Raw genomic sequence first — 19283 nt, forward strand, 5'->3', positions numbered from 1 at the left:
GCTTATCTCCTCTTTCCATTTTAATCAGGGGAGATTGTGCAGGTACATAACAGCTGTCTGAAGACCAAGAAAGTGGGTACAGCTTGGAAACTGAAGCTGAATTCATACAAAACACTATGAATAGGTAGTTATGAGGCATGGGAATTAAGCTGCTTTTACAGCTTTTGCAGTACCAGGCCTAATTTAAGTTATTAACTTTCATCTATAATCAGAGGCCCCCAACCTTTTGAGCACCAGGGACCGCTTCCACAGAGGGTGTTTTTTCATTGACCTTGGGTGGGTATGGTTTCATCCACTGCCTAGGTCCCACACATATGCGGATGGGGCTTTGTGCACTTGTATGGCCTGATTCTTGGCAGGCAGTGGGTTGGGGATTGGGGACCCCTGCTCTAAATGTTTGAGGAATAAAAAAAAATGCTCTCCCAATATCACCCAACTCCTGCATTAAGATCAAGTAGAGAAGCCCAGTTTGTTTTTCACTAAAGGGTTCAATTCACAGTGTGATGATAAAAGACCTTCAAGGTGGCAATTCCCAACTATGAAACTTGTTCCTATGTCTCCACACTGTTCTCTTAATCAATAGCTGAAGACATACCTATTCAGTTGTTTGTTTGTACTGAACAATTGCTTCAGCTTCTTAGATTTTTTTTAATGAACTTTAATTTTCATGCTTAACTTTTTAAAGAATGTTTTGTTTAATATTTTTTATTCTTTTGACTGCTGCATGGACCTCACTGGGGAAATAGAGAAAAATCTAAATAATACTTTCTTTCAAATAGACACCCTGTGTGTATGTATGTGTGTGTGTGATGATTCTCTCACACAGAGAGACACACACTGTTCAGTGGAACCAGTTACTTGGTGATGTTCCTCATTTGTTAAGTCAGCCAATTTTGATTGGTTGCAGGTGAAGACCAAATTGAGCTGTGATAAGTCTGCCATGTCAAGTTATTTCTGAACACCTTGAAATAACAAGCTCCTGATCACTGGCCTGAGCAATAGTACCTTAACTGAGATTTTGCACCATTGTTATACAATCTTCAGTGTCAATTGTGCCACTGTGATGAGAAGTTTCAAGAAATGGTGGTCGGAGTAATTGTGTTAATAATTGGGTAGTGCAGTTTTGCCTGTTAAGACAGCAAATCAAGTAAATGTTTTTGATTAGGGAATTACAAATCTTTTACCAAGCATGGGAAGGAAACTGAAGGAATGACTTCTATTTTTTAAAATTCTTCACTTCAGAAATCATGGCACAAAATGTTTCAGACATGAATACCATCACAGGGAATGTACTTTTTAGAACTGATGTCCTAATGGATATATTCATATCCTCAAGTAAGCCTGCGAAGGGGTAGGACTGTCTGGATCAGTTTTTTTGTAAGCTCACATTACACACTGGGTTTTGTTAAGTAGAAAATATATAGGAATATACTATAGCCTAATATTTGTCATGATTTCTTTCACAGTGAAGTTTCATATTATGTGTGTTTTTGTTTAGTGGGTGACTTTGATAAAATATGGCGTGAACATTGTGAGGATGAAGAAACTCTTTCTGAATATGCTGAGGCAATGAAAAACCTGGCAGATAATCACTGGACTAAAACTTGTGAAGGAGAAGGTCGCATTGAGTGGTGCTGCAGGTAAATCTTTATATGGTCTAATGAAAGAAAATGCTGTAGAATATTAAAAATGTTTCTCACAGCTTTATGGAAGATAGTGGGAATACTATACATTTCCAGTTTTGAAGGATGTGTTTTGCAGTCTGAGCATATGGTAAATGTGCTTGAAGAGCTCCAACTATCCACTTATACTCTTAATCTATGCCTATCTTGATTATTTCTAATCATGCTGCAAGGGATGGCTAATGGTTATCAGTGTCTAAAAGACAAAAATCTATCTGTAGTGAAGTAGAAATTTGTGACATAATCTTGAGAAAAGCTTCATTGGACCTAAACGTTATTAACAACTATCAACCGTGAATTTTCTGTTTTTAGCCTAAGTATAGCAACTAAATGATGATAATCCAGTTCCAGGTATTCTTGAATAAAATGTTATCTTTACCAGAAGTGAATTGTAAAAACTTGATGCCCGCTACCAGTTTTTTTAATTACATTGTCCCAATTCTTGGCTTTTGGTTGTACTTGCTTGAGAGTTGAAATTCTAAATATGTGGAGAGTTTCAGACTGCCTACTCCCGATCAAAACTCTATAATATGTATTAGGCTTAGGTTCTGCACAAAACAAAACTTAATATAAAGATCTCTAATCAGAGAAAGATTGGGTTATGTGATGAGAGCCAGTTTTATATAGTGGTTAAATCACTCAGCTAAAAAGAGGGAGGCTGAGTTCTAGTCTTGCCTTAGCCACAAAAGCCAGCTGGGTGACCTTGGGGCAGTCTTAGCCCAAATCACCCCCAAAGTTGTTGTAGAGAAAATAGGAGGAGGAAGGTGTGTTGTATATATTCACCACCTTAAGTTACTATAAAAATAAAAAGGGATCCAAATAATTAAACAATGTTGATTTTTTGTAACCTTTTGGCAGCTTTAAGTACCAATGACTATAATATCCTATTTACCTAGTTTTGTGGATTAGGACTGAAAGTCATGAGGATTCAGTTTTATTTGCAAATCTGGTTTCAAAAGTAATTTGGAGCTTGTGCATTACCCTGTGGCACTGAATCTATAATGGCCCTCAGAATCCCATACAGTATTTTCCTTCATGCTTTCTAATATATAAAGCCATTAGCAAAATTACTTTATGAGCTCTGTGGCATAGACACAGGAGTTCTGTACAGGTAGTTCTCAATTTACAACCACAATTGGGACCAGAACATCTGTTGCTAAGCAAGGTAGTTAAATAAGTTACGCCCAGTTTAATGATCTTTTTTGGCACAGTTGTTAAGCAAATAACCACAGTTGTTAAGTGACTCATGCAGCCTTTAAGGAAATCTGCCTTCCAGAATAGAATGGAATAGGAATAGGAATAAATAAGAATAAGAATTAAACCTTGGAGGTCTTCTAGTCCAGCCTCCTATTCAAGCAGGAGAACCTATACCATCTCAGACAAGTGACTGTCTAGTCTCTTTTTAAAAGCCTCCAGTGATAAACCACCCACGATTTCTGAAGGCAAGCTGTTCCACAGGTTAATTGTCCTCACTGTTAGGAAGTTTCTCCTTCATTCCAGGTTGCTTCTCTCTTTGGTCAGTTTCCAACCATTGTTTCTTGTCCTACCCCCCCCCCCCCGGTGCTTTGGAGAATAGTTTGATGCCCTCTTCTTTGTGGCAGCCCCTCAAATACTGGAACTCTGCTCACATATCACCTGTTCCGACTTTGTCAGAAGCTGGCTGGGAAGGTTGCAAATGGTGATCATATGACCCCAGGATGCTGCAATCATTGTAAATACATGCTGGTTGCCAGGTACCTGAACTGTGATCATTTGACTATGGGAATGCTGCGACAGTCGTAAGTGCAAGGCCCTGTCGTAAGTCACTTTTTTCAGTGCCAAAGTAATTTTGATCGCTAAACATATGGTTGTAAGATGAGGACTACCTGTAGTCTTTACTTGGAATGATATTAAAGAGTTCATTTCAGAACTGACAATTTAATCATTGTTTTTAATTCCTAGATAACTTAAGAAATATACTTTCTAGAAAAAGTAATTCGCTACAGAAGATGCATAGGGAAGAAAATAATGAAGGATAAAGTGAAAAAAGGGGAAATGGTGAGGTCCATGCAATTCTACAGTACTGCATGAACTGAAAGAATTGTGCAATACTGAACAGTTTCTGTGGTTATTTTAGCATTTAGCTTAAATCCAATTGTTAATTTTATATGCATTTTGATGTATAATTAGTTCAAATTACACTATCATAATATGCAATAATTACAGTGTTTTAAATCATGAGTGTAATAGAATACCACAGGAACATGTTTTGTTTTTTAAATCTATCTGCCTTTCTGCCTTAAGTGTGTCCCGGGAATATTTTCAAAATGGTGGAAAACGGAAAGCACTGGAAAAAGATGAGAAAAGAGCAGCTCTTGCTACTAAAAGCATTCAAGCTACCAGCATTCATCCAAGTTCAAAAATGGAAATTTCTACTGATAATTTAAGCCATAGTTCTATAATGGATGAGTAAGTGTCTAATTGTGATGTGATTATGAATAGGAAGATAATTTTTGTAATATCCTTTCAATTTATTAATTTAGATAGGACTTCTGAGCACTGCTGTGCTTAATGCATTAGTTAACTGTGCCATCTAGATTTCCTGTTTAAAACCAGTGTGATTTAAATGTTTAGCTTTGGTTGGTTTATATCTTCTTATAAAGCATACACAATACACTTACACAACCAGTGACTCTTTATTAGGAATAGCTTTTATGGCTCTCTAACAAGAATAAAAATATTACCATTGTCAAACTAAAGTTTTCAGGGTTCATTGGGAAAAGCATGACAATTAACCCTCTTTCATATAGTATGGCTACAATGCATTGTATAGAATTAAAATATTCTGAAGTAAGTAGCCAATTTAGATGAAAAATATAGAATAGGCTTTTTTTGTTAGAATTCATTGTATAATCACTATATAACGTATATACTTGAGTATAAGCCCAATTTTTCAGCCCACTTTTTGGGCTGAAAAATCCACTTCGGCTTATACTCCAGTGAACAAAAAAAAGAACTTCCACCCCCCAGTTTGGAGAGCTGCTGCTTTCATCAAACATGGACGAAGGCAGCAGCTCTCCAAACGGGCTGCGGCGGTTTGGAGAGTTGCGCGCGCAGCTCCGCCGCCACCTCTGCAAGCCTCCGCTGAGAGAATGGGGCGGTGGAAGCTTGCCACCCATTTTCTCGGCGAAGACTTCTTTCGGGGGATGCAGCCTCTGTCACCCCCTTCTCTCAGCTGGGCAGCTGAGAGAAAGGGGCGGCAGAAGCTGCATCCCCCGAAAGAAGTCTTCGCCGAGAAAATGGGCGCTGAGATTTTCTCAGCGAAGACTTCTTTCGGGGGATGCAGCTTCTGTTGCCCCCTTCTCTCAGCTGCCCAGCTGAGAGAAGGGGGTGACAGAGGCTGGATCCCCCGAAACAAGTCTCCGCTGAGACGAGAGAACGAGGCGTTGGAGCGCTCCGCGAAGTATGGGGCGGGGAAGCTTGCCGCCCATTCTCTCAGCGGCAAAGACTTCTTTCGGGGATCCAGCCTCTGTCGCCCCCTTCTCTCAGCTGCCCAGCTGAGAGAAGGGGGTGACAGAGGCTGGATCCCCCAAAACAAGTCTCCGCTGAGACGAGAGAACGAGGCGTTGGAGCGCTCCGCAAAGTATGGGGCGGGGAAGCTTGCCGCCCATTCTCTCAGCGGCGAAGACTTCTTTCGGGGGATCCAGCCTCTGCCGCCCCCTTCTCTCAGCTGCCCAGCTGAGAGAAGGGGGTGACAGAGGCTGGATCCCCCGAAAGAATTCTCCACCGAGATGAGAGAACAGGGTGGCAAGCCGCCGAGAGAATGGGGCAGTGGAGCGCTCCGCCAAGAGAATGGGGCGGCTTGCTGTTTTCTCGGTGCAGCACGGCAGAGGCTGGATCTCCCGAAAGACGTCTCTGCTGAGATGAGAAAACGGGGTGGCAAGCTGCCGAGAGAATGGGGCGGCTTGCTGTTTTCTCGGTGCAGCACAGCAGAGGCTGGATCTCCCGAAAGACGTCTCTGCTGAGATGAGAGAACGGGGTGGCAAGCTGCCGAGAGAATGGGGTGGCTTGCTGTTTTCTCAGTGCAGCACGGCAGAGGCTGGATCTCCCGAAAGACGTCTCTGCTGAGATGAGAGAATGGGGTGGCAAGCTGCCGAGAGAATGGGGCGGCTTGCTGTTTTCTCGGTGCAGCATGGCAGAGGCTGGATCTCCCGAAAGACGTCTCTGCTGAGATGAGAGAACGGGGTGGCAAGCTGCCGAGAGAATGGGGCAGTGGAGCGCTCCGCCGAGAGAATGGGGCGGCTTGCTGTTTTCTCGGTGCAGCACGGCAGAGGCTGGATCTCCCGAAAGACGTCTCTGCTGAGATGAGAGAACGGGGTGGCAAGCTGCCGAGAGAATGGGGCAGTGGAGCGCTCCGCTGAGAGAATGGGGTGGTGGAGGCTTGCCGCCCATTCTCTCGGCAGAGACTTCTTTCGCGAGATCCAGCCTCTGCCGTGCTGCACCGAGAGAACAGCAGGCCGCCCCATTCTCTCGGCGGCTTGCCACCCCGTTCTCTCATCTCAGCAGAGACGTCTTTCGGGGGATCCAGCCTCCAGCTGCTGCATTTCCCAGCCTCGGCTTATACTCGAGTCAATAACTTTTTTCAGTTTTTTGGGGTAAAATTAGGGGTCTCGGCTTATGCTCGAGTCAGCTTATACTCAAGTATATACGGGTAATCATAATGTGTATATATACAGCTAGGCAAATAGCTTGTTGTATTAGAACTTGAAAAAACAGATTTGTTACGTATATACAGTGAGGGGAAAAATTATTTTATCCCCTGCTGATTTTGTACCTTTGCACACTGACAAAGAAATCATCACTCTAAAATTTTAATGGTAGGTTTATATTAACAGTGAGAGACAGAATAACAACAACAAAAATCCAGAAAAATGCATTTCAGAAAAGTTATAAATTGATTTGCATTTTAATGAGTGAAATAAGTATTTGACCCCTTCGCAAAACATGACTTGGTACTTGGTGGCAAAACCCTTGGTGGCAATCACAGAGGTCAGATGTTTCTTGTAGTTGGCCACCAGGTTTGCACACATCTCAGGAGGCATTTTGTCTCACTCCTCTTTGCAGATCCTCTCCAAGGCATTAAGGTTTCAAGGCTGATGTTTGGCAGCTCAAACCTTCAGCTCCCTTCACAGATTCTCTATGGGATTAAGGTCTGGCTAGGCCACTCCAGGATCTTAATGTGCTTCTTCTTGAGCCACTCCTTTATTGCCTTGGCCATGTGTTTTGGGTCATTGCCATGCTGGAATACCTATCCACGACCCATTTTCAATGTCCTGGCTGAGGGAAGGAGGTTCTCACCCAAGATTTGACGGTACATGGCCCTGTCCATCATCCCTTTGATGCGTTGAAGTTGTCCTCTCCCCTTAGCAGAAACACACACCCCAAAGCATAATGTTTCCACCTCCATGTTTGATGGTGGGGATGGTGTTCTTGGGGTAATAGGCAGCAGTCCTCCTCCAAACACAGTGATTTGAGTTGATGCCAAAGAGCTCGATTTTGGTCTCTTCTGACCACAACACTTTCACCCAGTTCTCCTCTGAATCATTCAGATGTTCATTGGCAAACTTCAGATGGGCCTGTATATGTGCTTTCTTGAGCAGGGGGACCTTGCGGGTGCTGCAGGATTTCAGTCCTTCACGGTGAAGTATGTTACTAATTGTTTTCTTGGTGACTATGGTCCCAGCTGCCTTGAGATCATTGAAAAGATCCTCCCATGTAATTCTGGGCTGATTCCTCACCATTCTTATGACCACTGAAAGTCCACGAGGTGAGATCTTGCATGGAATCTCAGACCGAGGGAGATTGACAGTTATTTTGTGTTTCTTCCATTTGCGAATTATCAAACCAACCGTTGTCACTTCTCACCAACCTCCTTAGCGATAATCTTGTAGCCCATTCCAGGTCTACAATCTTGTCCCTGACATCCTTGGACAGCTTTTTGGTCTTGGCCATGGTGGAGAGTTTGGAATTTAACTGATTGATAGCTTCTGTGTCTTTTATAAAGGGAGTGCTCCTAATCTCAGCTCATTACCTGTATAAGACACCTGGGAGCCAGAAGTCTTGCTGATTGATAGGGGATCAAATACTTCACTTATTAAAATGCAAATCAATTTATAACTTGTTTGAAATGCGTTTTTCTTGATTTTTGTTGTTGTTATTCCGTCACTCATTGTCAAAATAAACCTACCATTAAAATTATAGACTGATCATTTCTTTGTCAGTGGGCATATGTACAAAATCAGCAGGGGATCAAATAATTTTTCCCCTCACTGTAGTTGCTAAATCTTGAATGTTCCATATCTCTCAAAATTTGACATGTTTAATCTGTTGTTTAAATAAAAACCTAGTTCAAACATTACCTCATTGATTACCTGAAAGATTAAAAAGAAAACTATTTCTATGCAAATCTCACTCATTAATTCTGAAACTGCAACATATTTACTATTTTAAATAGAATTTCCATGATTAAGATTCAGAGACATTTCAGGTTTTTTTTCTTCTACCTAGATTGTTACATCCTTCAGGAAAAATAAGATTACTTGATGTTGGCAGCTGTTTTAATCCATTTTTGAAGTTTGAACAGTTTCTGACTGTTGGTATTGATATTGTCCCAGCTGTTGAGGTATGAAATATTAATGCAAATCATAAAATGTATTACTTATACAATGGTTGCTAATTTTACAATTCCCTTTTGATTAACATCTGCTAGTATAGTTTTGAGGTTGAAAGTGAATATGTTAATAAATAGTTAAGCTCAAGGTATGGACAGATGACTGAAAACTTCAGCTTTACTGTGTATATCTAAAGCCATTGCTTAGGTTATAGTATGGTTAAAGCTTGAGTACTCAGTGATGTGCCACATAGTTGTATTTCACTACTGGAATTTGTAATATTTCCTGTATTATTTTCAATGTCATAGTTCATTGTTCTCATGCTTCACAAAACAGCATATATTTTGGAGGGAGAGTCAAGGTATCATAATAAAGCAGTCTTCTTACAAAACAAGACCTCCTGCTTTCCTTTTTTCCTCCCCCCCACCCCCAAATCTCTGCTTTGTAGAAACTTCAGATTTTGAGAATATAGCGGGCCTAAAGGAGAAATTCTGTACAAAAAAATAATAAAAAATATTCATAAGTACATATTTTATTACATATTCCCTTTTCATATAGGCAAAAACACACCTACATTACCTGAAACCAATGCCTGCCTAACTTAAAAAAGTTATACTCAGATAAAAATGTAATTAATTGATCAATGAAAAATTTTATTGCTGATTTTAAGAATTCTTTAACTGAGTTATCTTATTTACTTGTATTCCAAGTATATCATTGCATCTATATTTCCTCCCCCAGAGTGTCTACAAATGTGACTTTTTAAACCTTCAGATTCATCAGCCTCTTCAACTTGCACAGGATGCCATTGATGCTTTTTTGAAACAGTTGAAGAATCCTATTGATTCCCTGCCTGGAGAACTATTTCATGTTGTGGTCTTTTCCCTCCTCCTTTCTTATTTCCCTTCACCCTATCAGCGGTGGATATGTTGTAAAAAGGCCCATGAACTACTTGTATTAAATGGATTGCTCCTTATTATCACTCCTGACTCTTCCCATCAGAATCGGCATGCTATGATGATGAAAAGCTGGAAAATTGCTATAGAATCTTTAGGGTTTAAACGTTTCAAATACTCAAAATTTTCTCATATGCATTTGATGGCCTTTAGGAAAATCTCACTCAAAACAACAAGTGACTTGGTGAGCAGGAACTACCCAGGGATGCTATACATTCCACAGGATTTTAACACTGTGGAAGAGGAGGAATTTTCTAATAATTCCTGCTATATCCGATCAGATGTTGAAGATGAACAACTGGCTTTTAGCTTCATGGAGCTTCCAGATGCTCCTTATGATTCGGACTCCGGAGAAAGCCAGGCTAGCTCTATACCCTTCTATGAACTAGAAGACCCTATATTGCTTCTAAGTTAATGTAACAATTAAAATCTGCTTCGGAGTCCAAATTCTCTTTCCTGTAAAACTAATTTTGCAAAATTGACATCTGCTCTGCACATGAAGCATTTACAAAAAGGAAATGCTAAAGATTTTGAAAACTATTGCTATTTTTTGTACTTATAAATTTTAAAATGTATTCTTGTATTGAAAAATTAACATGTGCTTTATGAAGTATGACTCAACATATCATGAACAGGGTTTACTTAGTAATATTCTAGAAAGATACCATTCCCTTCCAGTGCTGTGAACTGTGATTATGCATACTATGCTGATGTGCCCTGGTTTGATACTTTTAATGCTTTTGATTGAGATTCATGATAGCATTTTTGAGGTTTGCACAAAATAGATGATATTCACTGTTAATTGTCTAAGAAATATGTTTAGAAAGCTTTGTTACCCTTGAACAAAGGTTTTGCTTGAGTTAATGTTGATCTGGCGAGTGAAAACAACTGCAAAATCACTTCACTTAAGTTGTATTTGCAACTGGAGTACTTTCACAAAATACAGATCCTGTTAATTGTGCAATTCAGTGAATACTATATAATATACATAAGCATAAACAGGTTTCTTTTAGTTAACTCACAACTTGTGTATTTGTGCCATTGTTTCAATTTCACTGCTTTATCAAGTTTTCTCAAATTAATATGTTTATCCTAAATATATATAAACATTTTAGGGAATGGGAGAAAATAGAAGATTGTTGCTTAATTCTCTGTCTAGATGTCAGGTTAGATAGCTAATCTGCATATGAAGACATTAAGTTAAAAAATTAAGATTATTTTCATTCATTCTAGTTAAAAATGAACGATAAAACATTTTAAGAACAACCCCAGCATTTCCATTCTTAGCTGTCCCAGAAATTTACAAATATCTAAAAATTATTTCCTGATTTAATGATTAAATAATTTATGTTTTATTTATTTTATTTATTTTATTATATTTATATACCGCCCTTTCCCGAAGGACTCAGGGCGGTTTACAGGGTGATTAAAACAAAAAATACAAAAGTTAAAAACAGATTGAATGAGGATGTAACCAATATATTTTGAAATAGACAAAAGATAAATCTAAAAAACAAAATAGTTTAACAGTTTCAGAAATGATAGTATTAATATTAACCATTCATTTCAAGAAGTCCACTGCTTAGTTTCCTTGAAAGTATTTATGAAAGGTATTTTTAAAACATTACAATGCTTTTACTACTAAATTTTTTGTACAAAAGTTTCACAACTGACTTTTAGTTTTGCTTTTTACCTTGTGTGTTCAGTAATTCATGGAATAAACCTTATCTAAATGCATTCACTGGTGACACCTGAACTAAATAAAAGACCACAATTTTTAGCTCCAAAATCAGATTGGCAAACCATTTACTCCACAGATAAAGCAAAATGGGGTGTGAATGAGCTATATATGTAAAAACGGTGCTAGAAAGTTTGCAGCCAACATGTTACATCCTCAGCAGCTTTTTTAAGTTGCATAACTATATGTTAGCCAGGCAAAAGTTTCCTACTTCTAATTAAAAATTCCTTTTAACTAGAATTTAAAAGCTTGCTCCTTTTATATTGTTGGACTAGTTTAAAAATCTGTTAGTTTTACCCTCTTCCCATAATATTGTTTCCTGTTTATGTATCCAGACTATGCATGATGCACTGTTTAATTAGCAAAAAGTTCTCAAAACTCCATAGTACAATGCATTTATGCTGTTTGTATATATGTGGTAATGTTGTTTTCCAACTCATTCTGATGCCTAATCCAGTTCAAGATATATGTAGATGAAATAGTTTCAAATTTGAAGGGTAGATATTGGCCAGTAATACCTGATGACTTTGTGAAAAATATTTTCTATTTCTTGAATGTTAGTGGATATGGTTTAAACTACTTGCTATATTTTACTCGATATATTTTCACTGGATGTACAAATTTCAAGACAGCTATGTAGATCTTGCAGACATTCCAAGAAAGGGGTTCTTGAAAACAACAAGAGGTTAACCTAGGACTAACAAGGAAGATATCCTTTTCAAGTATACAACAAAATGTCTCATTTTTTTATGTTCTCAGAGCACATCAGAAGAAAACATCAGTTTTCTGAATAGTGTTGATGTATACTATTTCATTCAATTTGCCTTTAATGATCAAGAAAGCAAAATGCCATTGTTACATTATTAATAGAGAATTTTAGAATATAAAATAATATTTTATAACAAAGCCATAATAATGCTTGGTTATATTTATACACAATCTTGTGAGCAACTGCTTATACAGATCAGTATTAATATAATCAATCAAATATTACCTTCAGTGGAAGACAGTTAACATTCTGTGGCTTGCTTTGTTGGTTGTACCCTGGTTTTTGATTTTTAAATATGTTTACAAACTAGTGTAATGTTGGCATCTAGCCAATAGTAGCTTATTCAACAACTGAAATTAAACTGGCTTGTTACACTATGTTGTACCTCCTTGGAAACGTGATTAACCTTCAGTTCTTTAGGATTTTCATATTTCTATGTTTAAAAAATATTAATATCAAGCATCAATTGCAATTCATTCAATCTGGTATATTTGCTCTTCATTAAAATGTTGAACTCTTATGTACTTCCAGCATCTATGAATAAGTCTGCCTTTTGTCATTAGACTAGTTTTTACTCCTTTTGTTTAAATAGTTAATACATTTTCAAGGCGAGAAATGACACTGATGTTTAAACAATTTATAAAGTGGTACATAGTCAAGGCTATGGTCTTCCCAGTTGCAATGTATGGCAGTGAAAGCTGGACCATAAGAAAGGCTGAGTGCCAAAGAATTGAAGCCTTTGAACTATGGTGCTGGAGAAGACTCCTGCGACTCCCTTGGACTGCAAGACGATCAAACCGGTCAGTCCTAGAGGAGATCAACCCTGACTGCTCTTTAGAAGGCCAGATCCTGAAGCTAAAACTCAAATACTTTGGCCACCTAATGAGAAGGAAGAGAAGAGCCTAATGCTGGGAAAGATTGAGGGCAATAGAAGAAGGGGACGACAGAGAATGAGGTGGCTGGATGGAGTCACTGAAGCAGTAGGCGTGAGCTTAAATGGACTCCAGAAGATGGTAGAGGACAGGAAGGCCTGGAGGAACATTGTCCATAGTTATTTGGTTACTCACCACCAGATTAGTTCCTGGCTGACTGGCCGTATTCAGCATGTGGTCCTCAATGGAACTGCATCTACATGGAGGGAAGTTTGTAGTGGGGTGCCCCAGGGCTCTGTTCTGGGCTCATTGCTCTTCAACATCTTCATTAATGATTTGGATGAGGGGAGAGATGGAGAACTCATCAAATTTGCAGACACTAAGCTGGCAGGAATAGCCAACTCTCCAGAAGATAGCCTTAAGATACAGAAGGATCTTGACAGACTTGAACATTGGGCATTATCTAATAAAATGAAATTCAATGGTGAAAATAGTAAGGTTCTACATTTATTTATTTATTTATTTATTTATTTATTTATTTATTTATTTATTTATTTATTTATTTGATTTATATACCGCCCTTCTCCTGAAGGACTCAGGGCGGTGTACAGGGCAATAAAAATAAGAATACAGGTTACAAGATTTAAAGTTAAATGATTCTGCCCAATGTTGTAGGTTAGTTAAAATAATGTTAAAACCCAAACCCATCAGGCCAGGCCGGCTTGTTCGAATAGATAAGTTTTTAGATCACGCCGGAAGGAGCGAAGGTCGGGGGCCATCCAGAGTTCAGCCGGTAAGCAGTTCCAAAGGATTGGTGCACCCACCAAGAATGCTCTCCCCCTGGGGGTCACCAGCCGACATTCTCTGACCGGTGGTACCCTGAGGAGGCCCTATCTGTGGGAACGTACAGGACGGAGGGAAGTTGACGCCGGCAGTAGGTGCTCCTGTAGGTAATCCGGACCCATGCCATGTAGGGCTTTGTATGTCATCACCAGCACCTTGAATTTCACCCGGAAGGCAACTGGAAGCCAGTGCAGCTCACGGAGCAGAGGTGTAATATGGGAGTATCGGGAGACCCCCAAAAGAACTCGTGCAGCTGCATTCTGTACCAGCTGAAGCTTCTGAGTGGTTCTCAAGGGCAGCCCCATGTAAAGAGCATTGCAGTAGTCTAGATGAGAGGTCACAAGTGCATGGGTGACTGTACGCAAGGCATCCAGGTCCAGATAGGGTCGCAACTGGCGCACCAGACGAACCTGGGTGAAGGCCCCTCTAGTCACAGCTTTTATATGATGATCTAAGGAGAGCTGTGAATCTAAGAGGACACCCAAATTGCGAGCCTTATCTATGGGGGGTAATAACTCACCCCAATATTAAGAGATGGAATAATCTGAATTTCCTGAAATGCCGGTATGCACAGCCATTCAGTCTTGTCCGGGTTGAGTTGAAGCCTGTTCCTCCCCATCCAGACCCGGACCGCTTCCAGGCAACAGGACATCACGTCGAGGGCATCACTGGGGTGGTTTGGGGTCGAGATGAAAAGCTGGGTATCATCAGCATACTGATGATATCCCACTCCAAAACCACGGATGATCTCACCCAGCGGCTACATATAGATGTTAAACAGGAGAGGCGAGAGGACCGACCCCTGAGGAACTCCATAAATGAGAGGTCTTGGGGTTGATCTCTGCCCACCCGCTAACACCGACTGTGAACGTTCCAGAAGGTAGGAGGAGAACCACTGAAGAACAGTGCCTCCCACTCCCAATCTCCTGAGATGCCGCAGTAAGATACCATGGTCGATGGTATCAAAAGCCGCTGAGAGGTCTAATAGGACCAGGACAGAGGAACAACCCCTGTCCCGAGCTCGCCAGAGATCATTCATCAGAGCGACCAATGCCGTCTCCGTGCTGTTTCCGGGCCTGAAACCCGATTGGTACGGGTCTAGATAATCAGTATCTTCAAGGAACAGAGGAAGCTGATGCGCCACTATGCTCTCAACAACCTTCGCAAGAAAGCGAAGGTTGGAGACCGGGCGAAAGTTGTTTAAAACAGCTGGGTCCAGGGAAGGCTTTTTGAGGAGGGGTCTCACCACCGCTTCTTTCAAGGCTGTGGGGAAACTGCCCTCTTTCAATGAAGCAGTTATCACTGCATGGATCCAGCCTCGTGTTCCATCCCGAGCCGCATAAACCAGCCAGGAGGGGCACGGGTCCAATAAGGACGTAGTGGAGCTCAGCTTCCTCATGATCTTGTCTACCTCGTCCAGAGTCACAGGATCAAACTCTTCCCAGATAACATCAACAAGACTGTCCATGTTCTCATCATCAGATTCTGCCCAGTCAGAATCCAGACCGGTCCGGATCCGAGTGATTTTGTCCAGCAGATGTTGGCTAAATTCCTCGGCACGACCCTGTAAGGGATCCTCCTTCACCTCTTGATTAGGGAGGGAGCAGGTCACCCTAAACAGGGCGGTCAGGCGATTATCTGTGGACACGATAAGGGTAGCAAAGTAATTAGACCTTGCCCTCCTCAACGCCGCGAGATAAGACCTCGTAAAGGACCTTAGTCGTGATCGGTCGGATTCGGATCGGCTGGATCTCCAACAGCTCTCTAGGCCCCGTCTCCGATGTTTCATCTCCCGGAGCTCCGTAGAAAACCATGAAGCCCACTGGGATCTGCACCGGGTCAGGGGCCGCATGGGTACAACTTGGTCGAGTGCTTCTGTGGCTGCCTTTTCCCAGGCTTCCACCATGGCATCGGCCGAGCTATGAGCAAAGGAGGCAGGTGGGGGCCCAAGCGCTGTTTGGAACCGCCTAGGGTCCATTAGCCATCTGGGGCAGTACCATTTCGTTGGTTCAGTAACCCCATGACGGGGAGTGGCAAAGCGGAAGGTCAGTCGCAGGAGATGATGATCTGTCCATGACAGGGGTGTAACAATTGGGGAACCCCCACCCAGATCATCTAACCACTGTCCAGATAGGAAAATCAAATCGAGCGTGTGACCTCCTACATGAGTCGGGCCCTGGATTACCTGCGTCAGGTCCACGGCCGTCATGGAAGCCATGAACTCCTGAGCCAACTCAGATGATCCCCCCAGGGATGGTAGGTTGAAGTCACCCAAGATCATAATTTTGGGGAACTCAACCACCAGTCCCGAGAGGATGACAAGAAGCTCGGCCAGGGCTGCCGCTACGCGACTAGGTGAAAGGTACACTAGCAGCAAGCCCAACTGAGCCTTAGGGCCACATCTTTGGAGGAGAGATTCACACCCGGCTATTTGGACAACAGTGGCCTCCCGCGGATATAGGTTCTCCCTCACCGCTACCGCCACTCCCCCGCCTCTTCCCTGAGCCCGAGGCCTGTGTAGCACCCGGAAACCTGGTGGGCAAAGATCCACCAAAGGGACACCACCCTCTGGTCCTAACCAGGTCTCCGTAATGCAAGCCAGATCCGCATATTCTCCCTCAACCAAATCTCGGATGAGAGGAGCTTTATTGGCTACGGATCTGACGTTAAGATATAGAAGCCTGAGCTCAGGTGGTTGTTTATCTTCGCTCCCGGAACCATGGGCCGAAACCAGAGGGTCGGAGCGCATCACCGCTTGAAGATAGCGGGGATGCACTCCCGGATGTTGATGCGGCCCTCTGTTCATACACCTACTGCCATTCCCTACCGTCGTGGGAATAGGTAATCCCACACCCCGCTTCGGGGCCCCGGGGGTAGCTAGTCCAAGCTCCATCTCAGCGTGATCAATCTCAGGCCTGGCCTGAATAGTGGTTGGTGGACACCCCCCAGTATCCAACTGAACCTGTAATCCCTCCCCTCTCCCTAACCCCACAAAAAAATTAGCTAAAAAATAAACCAGGGATCTCTTATTGGATTTGTATCGGAGGTCCCTGTCCCTGCCCAACCATCTCTCGGGGTCCCAATAATTGGGTCCGTCATCAAGAGGAGAAGTAGAGAAAGAGGCGGGTCGCACCCAGGAAGAGGTGGTACCCCTGAGAGCGAATAAGGCTGTGTTAGTATAGCAAAGGCAAGCCATAATTGTTCATAAGGTCCAGCAATAGGCGATTCCATGTTTGATCAGGAGGATTTAAAGTCAGAAAGTGGGCAGATATCCAGACCATCAAACCAGCTCCACTGCCACTCAAGCTGGTTAAATCTCCGGAGCAGGTCAGCCACCGTCCTCTCACGATGGTTATAGGCCTGATCCGGTAAGCGGCTTGGAATATACGCCCAGGGTAAGGCATACCCCCATAGGTCTCTCACCTCTAGGGGGGTAGCCGATGGAAAGTTTAAGCCACTCTCTCACAGTGACTTTATATCCGGGTCTTTCTGAGTCCTTTGGGGGAATGGCAGACAGAGGGATTGAGCAGCTATTGGTCAAAGGCAGAGCAGTCAGTTGAATAATAAAATGGAAAGGTCTTCCGGCTGCACATATTGTTTTCCGTATCAGGAGAGGGTTGGGTGATAAGTGTAACCAAAATCGGCTGGCTGAGCACCAACAGCTTCGAGTCCAGCATGCCCCATCATGATAAAGGAGCCATAAAACCAGAGCTCCCAGGTATAGTTGGCAGGACAGTGCTAGTTTAGATAGATTAAATGGACTAAACAGGTCCACATTCAGCTTGCCAAATCCTGTGACTCTGGATTTATTAGGGCAAGTAGGGAAAAAAATTAAAATCCCTGTAGATCTTCCATTTGGTCTAGCTGGCCTCACGGAGCGCGAATGATGGAGAGATGAGCTGTGTTGCCCAACAGTCTGCGGCTCAAACTGCCTGCATTCCATCACTGGGCTGTGGGTCTCAATGTCGGAGTGGCTGGGGCATTTCAGTTCTGCTCCCCGCCAGCCGGTCCAGACGTTGTCATTTTCCGGATATTTTGGTGTTTCAAGCATTGTTCTAAGCTGCAGCTCCATCAGCTCCGAAAATCAGCTGATCGGCGTTATGTGGATTGCAGCTCTTCCAGGCCTTCCAGGCTCTTTAGAGGCCGTTCCGAAGGTCGCCGGAAATCTCGGAGCTGATTTCTGATACGGAGGGCTCTGCCGCTGCTGAAAAAGTGGCAGCACAAAATCGTCTTCTGTCTGCGTGTTTTAACCCCAATACAGAAGGTAAAAACCTCTGTACGGCTCCTAGGATCGCCTAAATAGCTGGAGCTCTTCGTGGAGCTCAGCCAAGTACGTCCGCCATCTTGGGCATGCGCAAAGAATTTAGGCAAGAAAAACTAAATGCACAGGTATAATATAGGTACCTTGCTCAATAGTAGCAACTGTGAGAGGGATCTTGGAGTCCTAGTGGACAAGTCAACACAGTGCTAGGCTGCATTAACGGAGAGATAGAATCAAGATCATGTGAAGTGTTAATACCAATGCCTTGGTAAGGCCACACTTGGAATACTGCATCCAGTTTTGGTCACCACGATGTAAAAAAGATGTTGAGGCTCTAGCAGGGTAGGGCTGAGGAATTCGTACAGTATCTGCAGGACAAAATCGCTCAGATCCGGACTGGCTTGGACTCCGACTGGGCGGAATCCGGCGGAGTGGTGAGGGCAGGTATTGATCATACCATTTGGGGTGAGTTTGACCCTGTGACTCTGGAGGATGTGGACAGGATCATGCATAAACTGAGCACTACAAGTTGTTTATCTCTACCCCAAGCCAACCCAGTGATGCCCTAGACGTGATGTCCCGGTGCCTGGAGGCGGTGCAGGTCTGGATGGGAAGGAACAGGCTCAGGCTTAACCCCTCCAAGACCGAGTGGCTGTGGATAGTAGCATCTCGTATTGTCCAACAAGTTCCATCTCTTTCGATGGAGGGGGAGGTATTGCCCCCCTCAGAAAGGGCTCGCAACTTGGGTATCCTCCTGGATTCATGGCTTAATTTGGAAGATCATCTAACGGCCGTGACCAGGGGGTCCTTTGCACAGGTTCGCCTAGTGCGCCAGTTGTGCCCCTTTTTGGACTGAGATGCCCTATGCACAGTTACCCACGCCCTCGTCACTTCTCGCCTGGATTACTGCAATTCTCTTTACATGGGGCTGCCGTTTAAGAGCACCCGGAGGCTTCAACTGGTGCAGAATGTGGCCACGCGGGTGCTTATGGGAGTATCTTGGTACTACCATGTCACACCACTCCTGCGCGAGCTGCATTGGCTTCCAGTTACCCTCTGGGTGCGATTCAAGGTGCTAGTAATAACTTTTAAAGCCCTACATGGCTTAGGCCCGGGGTACTTGCAAGACCACCTGCTGCCATTGTCAACCTCCCACAGAGTCGGCCTCCTCAGGGTGCCGTCGGCCAGGCAATGCCAGCTGGCAACCCCAGGGGGAGAGCCTAATCTGTGGGCACACCTACCCTCTGGAATGAACTGCCCCCGGAGCTGCGGACGGCCCCTGACCTTCGGTCCTTCCGCTGTGACCTGAAGACCTGGTTGTTCCAACAAACGGGCCTGGACTGACTACGTTTTTTGAATTTTACTGGGTTAAATTGTCTCGTAATTATTGCACTTATTGTTTAATTCTTTTTTAAAAAAATTACTCTTATGTTTTTTGTTTTTTATTGTTGTGAGCCGCCCTGAGTCCTCAGGGAGAAGGGCAGCATATGAACTAATAAAATAAAATCAAAT

The 19283-nt window shown here is 42.9% G+C and overlaps 1 protein-coding gene across 3 annotated transcripts in view; it reads left to right on the forward strand.

The window, feature by feature from the left end:
• SAMTOR (S-adenosylmethionine sensor upstream of mTORC1) overlaps positions 1 to 12169 on the forward strand; it is a 28186-nt gene extending 16017 nt beyond the window's left edge. For all 3 annotated transcript variants that reach the window (XM_083366709.1, XM_083366710.1, XM_083366711.1), the window contains 4 exons: positions 1499 to 1640; positions 3966 to 4130; positions 8229 to 8343; positions 9074 to 12169. In XM_083366709.1, the coding sequence (XP_083222835.1) occupies positions 1499 to 1640; positions 3966 to 4130; positions 8229 to 8343; positions 9074 to 9703 (1052 nt within the window). In that variant the 3' untranslated portion in view covers positions 9704 to 12169. The remainder of the gene's footprint in view (positions 1 to 1498; positions 1641 to 3965; positions 4131 to 8228; positions 8344 to 9073) is intronic.
• The last annotated feature ends 7114 nt before the right edge of the window (positions 12170 to 19283 follow it).

This window comes from Vipera ursinii (assembly GCF_947247035.1).
Source record: "Vipera ursinii genome assembly, chromosome: 6".
Taxonomy (NCBI): Eukaryota; Metazoa; Chordata; class Lepidosauria; order Squamata; family Viperidae; genus Vipera; species Vipera ursinii.